Here is a 9,894-nt window from a genome sequence, read left to right as displayed (position 1 = left end):
CTTAGACCCTCGATTCGAGTGAGGAAAGAAAGATTTCAAAATATAATGTAAATATACGATCTAAATGAGTTTTAAAGCCCTAAGCTTAGAAATTATGCAAGTTCGGGTCATTTTTATGCATAATGTTTTCCCACCTAAGCGCTTGCTTTTGAATATTTTATAAGTTAGTGCTAATAAGAAAATAAATAACTCTTATGAGTTTAATGCTTGTGTTATTGTCAGGCCGAGTGTTTTTGAAGTCACGAAAGGGCATTTTCTTCACAGGCGCCTGGATATTTCATTAGAAAAATAAGTGCTAAGTGTTAATTTTCAGTGATATTGTTATTAAATTTAAACTTTGACCATGTAAGACTTGGACCCATTGTGTTGTCCAGCTAATAGGTGCAGTTACAGGCTTATTTTTCAAACATTTAGGTGAGAAGAAAAAAATAACTTAGTGTGTTCAAACTCCCATAAATCAACGACAGAAGCACCGAGCTTCTGGAGAAAGAAAAGACTCTGTACGTTTCCTGCGCAGCGACCACGCAGCAGAAAGACAAAGTCAGAGTCACTCGAGGAGCTGGTGGAGGAAACGGAGCTAAAAGGAGAGGTTATATTGGACGTCACATGGATTTGAAAGGCGGTAATAAGGAGATGTTTTGCTTACAGCTTGTTTCTGCTGCCCCCAAGTGGCCACAAAATGCAGGTTGTCATTTTAAGTGGCCTTCACTGCCGGTTACTTAATGATTATTTAAACAGCCGTTAGTCACAACTGATAAACCCTTTTATGAAGTGCACAATTACACTGTGGTACCCAGGTAAATGTATATGTTTTACCATTTTTGTGACAGAAGACCGAACAGGTGTTGTGTAAGCACGCAGTCAATAATGAAGTGGAGGGGGGTCAGTGGGGAGAAGTGCCTGCCAACGCCATCAATCCATACAATAAAATCTCCCTCTCTCTCTCCCATTCCTCCTCCTCTGCTCCCTCCTCTCACTCACTCTCTCCCCCATAATTCACTGGCTTTAGTTCACTTTTTTGCTCTCCGGCTTTACTGCATAGCACAGCCGAGTAATAGACTATTGACTTTTTGTCACATATTTGCAAATAGGCTTGTACAAGGGTGAAATAAATATGGGACTGTTATGCTTCACTGATTATGTTTTCTTTAATGCACACTCTCAGTGTTTCCCCCTCGTCCATTTTGCTGCTCCGGCACCGTCGAAGTGACGTCCTGAAGCTGAGTTACCGGACGGTGAGACGGGTCTGACTGGGGTTGTCTCTGCTGTGTGTTAGCCTGTCTGTGCTCATTAGACGTCGGGAGATTGACACAGCCTCCCCCAGCCTTCCCCCCTCTCCCCCTTCAGCCCAGATGAAGCCCACGCGAACACAAGCAGTGTGTGAGCAATAATGAATCACTATTAGCCTGGGTCACACCGGCTGACAACCAATTTACAGGGCAGAGAGTGGCTGCAGACAGTGACATCCAGGTAAATGCGAGCGTTTAAGCGCCTCATCCTGAAGTCTTGCGGGTTTCATCAAAGCACCTATCGTCTGTCAATATCTTCGGAGATTCGTCTGCTTTCCTCGGGTCATTTTGCTGCAAAATAATGAGGATGAATTTGTGCATGAATGCCGCTTTAGCTGCCATAAGTGGGTGCATTCTGACATCTAGTGGTGGGGAGTGATTACAGCATCGGGGAAGCATGTAGGCTGGATCCATTTCGGTGTAAAGCTGCTGTCAGACTTGATTCTCTAACACGTCGTGTGATTTGAAAGAAGCAAGCTTGCAATTGCACGCATCATAAGTGACATTAATCCACATTCAGAGAAGAACTTTATGCATTACGGGTGATGTGACACATCCTGTTAGCTTGAAAGACAAATATTTACTTGACATGTGGCTCGTAAAGAGTTATGAAGCAGTGTGAGCGTGATTACAAGCTCATGATAAGTTCAATTTGCAACGCAGAATGTCACCTTTGCTCGTAATCGTCCCATAATTACAGGGAACGACGGTGCATGCGATGAATGCGTCGACGCCTGATGTAAATGACTGTATGAACAGTGAAAGGCTTGTAAAAGGCTTTGCAGCGTGTTTATGGTGTCCCACACTGAACACCAACAAAGTAAAACTCTTTATTGGCCGACTGAAGCGGAGCTCAGCGCGCCTTTAAAACTCTGAGTCACTCCAGGAGGGAAGCGAAGAAAATTAACAACCAGAACATCTGCTGGAAACTCAAAACCTCCTTTATAGATGACAAACAGACCATCTGCGTTGCCAGTCTCGTGTCAGAAATGCAAAGAGGGCAACGAGTGCCATCAAGTCAAGGAAGTGGAGCTCAATTAAAAGTTTGGAGAGCCGACTTTTGCGCCCGTGTTCTTCTTGAACGTGACGGGACGGCCGAGAACAGACTGAGGTCCATCAGTCTGCAAGTTTTCAGTCCAATCAATCAGTAAAATAACCTTCTGCAGCTCTGGGTCAAAATGAAAAGCTGAAACTGTGGAGTCTCTGATGCATACCAGAAAAGTGACAGCGAGAGATTGGATTCTTTTTTTTATCAATACCAATGTCCTGTCAGTTCTTCTCAGCAAGCGCTTGATCCCTACCTGTTCTCCAGCAGTGCTGACAGAGTGGATTTAGACAGCTAAAATGCAAATAGAGGTGGAATCTGATATACAAATATGAGGTACTTCTACTTGACTTTTCTTCTTCTTCTTCTACTACACACATTTTAGAGGAAATATTGCACTTTTTTACTTCCTTACAATTCATTGACAGCTCTAGTTTGTACTTACTTTACAATTTAAGATGAAGTTTTGAAGTATACACAAGCACAGCTCCAGAGGAAGCTGCATAAAAATCTGATAAACGATAAATGAAAAAACAAACCCTGTCTTGCATTGTAAAAGACAGTTAGAAAAAATTGCTAAATCCACACCAAATGTTAATGGGGTCTCTTCTGGGCTGAGACCCATCCTCCGTCCAATTTTCGTGGAAATCCGTTCAGTAGTTTTTGTGTAATCCTGATCACAAACCAACATCAAACGTACAAACACGTGTGAAAACATGTCTTGGGGGAGTACTAATGCATAAGTGAACAAAGCAGTTTACAGCCTTTTGTGGCTCCAGAGGAAGCTGCATGAAAATTTAATACACTGCCTCCAGTGATGTCACTTAGAGGCTAGGTGGCATTGTGGGTAATGTAGGCACCAGGTTTTGAAAAGGAAGAAGAATTTGTGGAATAAAAAAGCTGATATCTCTGGTTCCCCTTTTTCAGTTTTGATGATTTGTTTTAAACTGTCCACAATGAGTCCAACAGTGTTAAAGGAGTGCTTTTCAAGACCTGATGCCTACATTACCCACAATGCAACTTAGTAGGGCAATTTATCATATTACATGAAGCTTCCTCTGGAGGAGTTACTCTTCAAAGTGAGACGATGTAACGAGACGATTGTGAAGTTGACTTTATTGACATTTATTTGTGATGTGTCTGGTCAGGATTCTTTCTATGGCTCCTCTTCAAAAAGTTTCTTAAGTTTTTCACAAGAAGTCGAGCCTCTCCTGTGCTTTTCTGACCAGGGTAGCGATGCGTGACGACCGTGACAGGTCCTCTGTGATGCTGATTGCCAGAAAACCTAAAGGGAAGAATTTTCCATTTCTTCTCTCAGGGGTTACTCTAAAACCTCTCCTCACACCACATCTAACCAGTCAATTAAGCCCGTGACTCATGCCACAAATATAGCCTCTAAAGTTTCATTACCTCTAAATGCACACTGCAAGACATCGATTGACTTAATTGTGAGAGTGAAATGAGATTGGTCTTGTCTTTGTTTTTCCACCCTTATTAAAACAGCCTGTGTCCTGAATTTAAATGCAAAGTTGGCAGGAGGATCCCTGAATATGACGACTGTGAGTGTTTTTGTGTCTTTCTAAAAATGATCCGTGATTATCTTGGTGGCCTGGTGAGGGGGTCCAGGGCTCTAATCAGACCCCAGAGAGGGACACGGGGGCCCAACCGCAGCTCGTTATCCGGCCTTAAAGCTCCTGACGAGGAGCTTTCCACACAATCAAAACGTGCACTTAATCGCAGTCCAATCACAGCGGCCATGTGGAGACTGCAGGTGGCTGCGAGTGGACAGAACAAAAAACTGAAGATAAATAGAGTCCACAAAGAGAAGCCCGGCGAGCAGACTCCATTTTTCTCTGTCAATTTGCTGTTGTTGTTCTCTGGAGCATAACAAAGTAACACATACAGAAAAAAAAGGCTTTCTGGACAGTTACAGAGGAGAGAATGAAATATGAGAAACAGTGCCCGAGTGCGACTGAGGACTTTACAGCTACAGCAGACGTATTAAAAGATAAACTCGCAGAGAAGTTCAATCATTAGCATTTTAATAAAAGTCAAATGACCTGAGCAGAAGTTGCTGATCTGAGCAGGATGGAACAAACTGCTGAATTTAGCTGCTGAATGAAAGATGAAGACACGAAATGAGTGCTGACCGCCGACTTTACAAACCGATTACATCGTCCATTTGACTGCATAACATGCAGCAGTCGGCTTCAGTCGAACGCTGAAGATGAGCCTTTTGTTGCAGTTAGCCACCAGATGGCGTCGTAGCTGATGAAGAAGAAGTTTTGAATATATTTTCATATTGGCTTCAGCTGTATTGCATTATTAACCCTTATGAAAATGTCAGTTTGCCTCACATTTCTGCATGTGAATTACATACATGCACATGTGATTTGCTTTTTGCACACGTGGAAACAAGACAAGGCCCTTTAAATCACACGAAATGCCTCGTTTTCACACATTTTCACATGCGACTGGCTGTTTTTTTTACATCTGAACTGAAATGTTAACATGCCTGAATTGAATAATGTCACGTGAAATGGGCACAGTCAGAAGTTATTGACTCTGTTTCACAAATTGATAAAAAATTTCCTCGTGAGACTTTTTCACATGTGAATTAAATATGTTTATACTCAATTTTCTTGTTTTTTCCACATGTAGATTAGAATTTGTTCAACTTCAGATTCAATTGAGCACAGACTTAATGCTTTAATTATCATTAAGTGGATAGTATAAGATAAGATAAGATAGAACTTGTGCCAGAGATGCTACAAGGGTAGCAAATGTACAGTACAATGCAAAAACCAGTAAACACCAGCGGGTTCCACGGGTCAGGGCCAATTTAAGACAATAAGAGTATTAAATATTAGTGAAATATACAAAGTGTTTGAGGGGTTAAATCCAAAAACCAGTGCCTAATACAATAACAATAAAAGTAAGACAAGTTAAGTACGAGAGTAAAACTGAGAATGAACTCAGAAATACAAAGAAGAAGTGTTGGCAGTGACATTAAAAGTGAAACTGGCAGCGATATTGAAGGGAGTAGTGGATCTTATTTAACTATAATTGAGACCAGTGGTTCCCCAGTCTTTTTGCCTCGTGGACCATTAAATTGAAGCGGGATCTTCTTGTGACCCCAGACTTGTAAAATAAATACTGCTGCACTTTATTTGTGTTGCATCTTTCATGCAGGAAATGCAGCTCCAAGTGCTTTACAGCAGAGAAAAAGTGCCTCACTTAAAATAGAGATAAAAACAGGGGAGAAAATGAATGGAGAATAAAACCCAGCTGAAAAATAGGATAAGATAAGGATGAAAACACACTGCATGACATAGTTGCACAATGAAACTGAAAGAAGGACAGTTGAAAAGTAAGAAACAGCATATATAGAATGCAAAAAATCAAGTAAATCTTTTTTAAATCAGTGCAGTAGTGAAAAAAATAATCATAGTTTTGTGTCACAGTCACTTCTGGTCGTTAAATCGTCTTTTTACCCCTCTGATGTTTCTCCCTTGTGAACAGGAAGCTGCTCGGGTCAGTTAAGGGTTAAACGCTGCTGCTCTGCCTCTGAGACTCCGCCTCCTTTGCATGACTCGACATAACAGGAAGCAGGAAGTGCTCACAAACAAGGCACGTAGCTCCTACTCGTCACAGCACTCTGGTCGTCAGGTACGTTTGGCTCTAATGTTTCCCGTGGTTTTCTTTCTGCGTGCACTCTGAATGCTTTAGAGATGATTTGTGTTGAGCAGTAGTGTGCTGGAGTAAACAGACGGCACACAGAGCAGCAGTGACTGAGTGCTTGTTGGTGTAAACTAGGCCCTTCCCTGTGTCTGATCGGTGCCTGCACCTTTGCCCCACTTTCATTTCAGCCTAAACCGGGAGTGCCGTTGTGAGGATGGCGTGCAGGCTCTCGCTCCAGCAGGTGGACCTCACCTGTCCCATATGCTGCGAGATCTTCAGAGAGCCCGTGGTGCTCAAGTGCAGCCACAGCTTCTGCGCCGCCTGTTTGCGGCAGTACTGGACGCACGGACACACCCGCGACTGCCCCCTGTGCAGGACCTCGTCCCAGGACGACCCGGTGCCCAGCCTCACCCTGAAGAACCTGTGCGAGGCGTGCGTGGAGGAGAACGAGGGTCAGGAGGAAGCTGGAGCGGGAGGCGAGCTGTACTGTGACCCGGGGGAGATGTGTCCCGTCCACGGGGAGAGGCTCAAGCTCTTTTGCCTGCTGGATAATGAGCCTATCTGCGTGGTCTGTCACACGTCCAGGAGGCACAAACAGCACGATTGTTGCCCCGTCAGCGAGGCAGTGGGAGATATGAAGGTAGGTAAATGCAGCTGTCATCTTCAAGGATGTTGCCAGCCCGTAATTTTAAAGGTTAATGTGCTTCTCTTCAATTTTCTCGTCACTCAGATGAAAATGAAGTCGGCCCTCAGCTCCCTGCAAGAGAAGAGGGACGCTTTCGACAAGATGAAGAAAAACTACGAGGACACCGTGGCGTACATTCAGGTGTGTGAAATCCCACCGTATATACAGAGAGACAGGTCACAAAGCCGTTTCCAAGCTGTTCTCACGCTGCTTTCATTTCAGATCCAGGCCCGGTTCGTGGAGAGACGGACCCGAGAGGAGTTCGAAAAGCTTCACTCTTTCCTCCGAGCCGAGGAGGAGGCCCAGATGGCGGCGCTGGCGGTGGAGGAGGAGCAGAGGCGCCGAGCGATGATGCAGAAGATCGAAGAAATCACCAGGGATATCACGTCCGTGTCTGAATCCATCAGGGTTTTAGAGGAGGAGATCGCTTTGGACGGCATCTCTGTGCTTCATGTACGTTTGTAAATGTTTCGCTGAGTTCATGGATGCTTTTACAAAAACACAAGTCCTGTTTTTAAATGTAAATTCTCTATTTTCTTCTCAGAAATGCAAGAGGACACTGGCAAGGTGAGGAAAAGCTTCTTAAACTTTCCTTTTCTCCGTTTTCGTAACAACGCGCCTTAACTGTTTAATCCTGCTCCCTGCAGAGCTACCCGCCCAATCCCAGATCCAGTCATGGCCCCCGGAGCCCTCATCGATGTGGCCAAATATGTGGGTTCTCTGAGCTTCCACGTGTGGGAGAGGATGCATACAGTCATCAAATACAGTGAGTACACGCTGGAGATGGTGAGGTTTATTCTTGAAACTTTCAAGATGCAGTTTCACTCGCTCGCGGACTCAGAAAAGGCAGTCCAAACGCCAGAATAAATGATGGAAATGTATATTTCTGGATGCCACGTATATGGTAAACCATTTCTTTATGTTGCAATGTCACGTTTCTTTAGGTTCCAGCTATGTTGTGACAGGTCTCTGCTTGTGGTTTAGTTAGGCCTTAGACCATGTTTGGAAAAGATCATGTTTTGGCTCAAAATGCTTGTTTTTGTCTCCCCAAATCCGACTGGAAATGTCCCAGGTCTCGATAAAAACGCCTGGTTTTTAAGGCCGCTAACATAGCTGGAGACGTCGCGATGTCTTGTTAAAATACACAGGTTTGTCACCATTAATACTGCTGGAAATGTCCTGACATTTCATCCAAAATATATGGTTTGGCTGCCTCGAATGTGGCAGGAAATGTCCTGATGACTTGATAAAAACACCTAGTTTTGTTGCTAAAAACCCGGCTGGAAACATCCCGACATCTTGTAAAAAAAACACCCAGTTTGTTGCCACGAACAAGGCTGGAAATGTCCTGATGTCTCGTTAAAAATATCCCATCAGGCTTACGAATATTGAAACACAGTCTTGGACAGTGGTCTCTGGCTTGGCCGCCTACTAATCCAGATTTACAGCACCATCCCCTCCTCCTCACGCCATCAAAGTCAGCTCATACACATGTAATGAGAGTGTGATTTGACACGTATTGTAGAAAAGTAATATAGTACGATGACATGAAAGTTTAAATGTATCCTCGGTTTGCAGGAAGATAAACTTCAGCATTTCACTCTGCCGTCTGGGCTGAGAAAAGCTTGTGCTGCTGCATGAACTTAACTCCTGGAGACATCTGACAATCTGTCATGTTTTTTCAGCCCCGGTGACTCTGGACCCCAACACGGCTGCCCCGTGGCTCGTCCTGTCAGACGACCTCACCAGCGTCCGTGACAGCGAGGAGAAGCAGAAGCTGCCCGACAACCCCGAGAGGTACGACCCCGACACCGGCGTGCTGGGCAGCGAGGGCTTCTCCTCGGGCAAGCGCGCCTGGGACGTCAGCGTGGGAGATAACACGGCGTGGGTGGTCGGCGTGGCCAAAGCATCCGTGCAGAAGAAAGAGAAAGTCTCCTCGGTGCTGAAGAACGGCTACCTGTGTGTGTACTTTTACCACAAGATGTACTTTGCGGGTACCTCTCCTTTAACAAGGCTCAACCTGAAGAGGAACCCGCAGAGGGTCAGGGTGCAGCTGGACTGTGACAGGGGCAGGGTGTCTTTCTACGACCCGGCCGACAACACGCACATCTACACCTTCAAGCAGGCCATCACCGAGAGAGTGTTTCCTTACTTCTGGGTGGGCTGTCAGCAGACTCCCCTGACCATCGAGCCCCTGAAGGTCTCCGTGACCGCTGTCGAGCCCTGTTGAAAGTGTGTTTGCGCTTTTCTTCAGCACAACAGGAGGGCAACTTTTCTTAAAATTCACATAGTGTAATTAAATCCATAATTTCAGCTCTTTCTTTTCCTGGTTTAACACAAATTCCACTTTTTCAGTTGAATACTTTGTGCACTATTTTAGTTTGATCTTTGCACTTTGAACTACTATAAAGGGTCCAGCTGTTTCTTTAATATGTGGTGTTTATCCAAAACACAGTCAGACAGATATATATATATGTGTGTGTGTGTGTGTGTATGTGTATGTGTGTGTGTGTGTGTGTGTGTGTGTGTGTGTGTGGCTGCAGTGTGACGGCACAGTGTGTGTGTTATAAATGACTCTTGCTCTGCATGTCAATCAGTTGTTTTTTGTTATGGATGACATGGTACAACATTAAATATGCTTTATATCTACAGATACTAATGATGTCACAGGAATCTGAGAGTGCCGATTTACAAATACAAATAAATAATTTTCAGATACGATGACTTCCCTCTCGGTTCTCTCTGTAGTCTACATGTTCATCTTAGTGTTATGAGAAGTAATATGAAAGGTCCAATAGGCAGTGGTGGGATGTAACTAAGTATATTTACTCAAGCAATGTACTTGAGTACACCTTTGAGGTACTCTGCTACTTCATACTTCCACTCCACTACATTTTAGAGGCAGATGGTGCACTTTTTACTCCACTGCATTTATTTGATAACTTTAGTTACTAGTTACTTTTCAGATTGCTGTTTAATACCTAAGTACATTTATTGCCATAAAATATTTTTTTATGGCAATAGCTTTACTTTAACTTATTTATTTATTTATTTATTTATTTTAAGTAGAATAATCTAAAAGTAATCAGATTAATTTATATTATTTGTAATACAATGGATACGTTACTTGCAATGTAATTAATATTAAGTAGCTAATTAAAAGTAACGTGGCCCCGCCCACCACTCTCTGCACT

The 9,894-nt window shown here is 43.7% G+C and overlaps 1 protein-coding gene across 1 annotated transcript; it reads left to right on the top strand.

The window, feature by feature from the left end:
• The first annotated feature begins 5,827 nt into the window (after nt 1-5,827).
• LOC311252228 (E3 ubiquitin-protein ligase TRIM35-like) lies at nt 5,828-9,424 on the top strand. The gene is made up of 7 exons (XM_084345206.1): nt 5,828-6,003; nt 6,204-6,655; nt 6,746-6,841; nt 6,923-7,153; nt 7,245-7,267; nt 7,348-7,466; nt 8,386-9,424. The coding sequence occupies exons 2-7, from the start codon at nt 6,230-6,232 to the stop codon at nt 8,928-8,930; spliced, it is 1,440 nt and encodes a 479-aa protein (XP_084201332.1). The 5' UTR covers nt 5,828-6,003; nt 6,204-6,229; the 3' UTR covers nt 8,931-9,424.
• The last annotated feature ends 470 nt before the right edge of the window (nt 9,425-9,894 follow it).

This window comes from Pagrus pagrus (assembly GCF_965226575.1).
Source record: "Pagrus pagrus genome assembly, chromosome: 23".
Taxonomy (NCBI): Eukaryota; Metazoa; Chordata; class Actinopteri; order Spariformes; family Sparidae; genus Pagrus; species Pagrus pagrus.
Note: the sequence above shows the minus strand (reverse complement) of the source record. Positions and strands in the feature narration are given on the sequence as shown.

What these genes read in the sequence shown, in the direction of transcription:
- LOC311252228 (XM_084345206.1), top strand. Translation starts at nt 6,230, where the DNA reads ATGGCGTGCAGGCTCTCGCTCCAGCAGGTGGACCTCACCTGTCCCATA. An exon ending in ACGGCATCTCTGTGCTTCAT is followed by an intron (nt 7,154 to 7,244) that starts GTACGTTTGTAA and finishes TTTTCTTCTCAG; the next exon opens with AAATGCAAGAGGACACTGGC. An exon ending in GCATACAGTCATCAAATACA is followed by an intron (nt 7,467 to 8,385) that starts GTGAGTACACGC and finishes ATGTTTTTTCAG; the next exon opens with CCCCGGTGACTCTGGACCCC.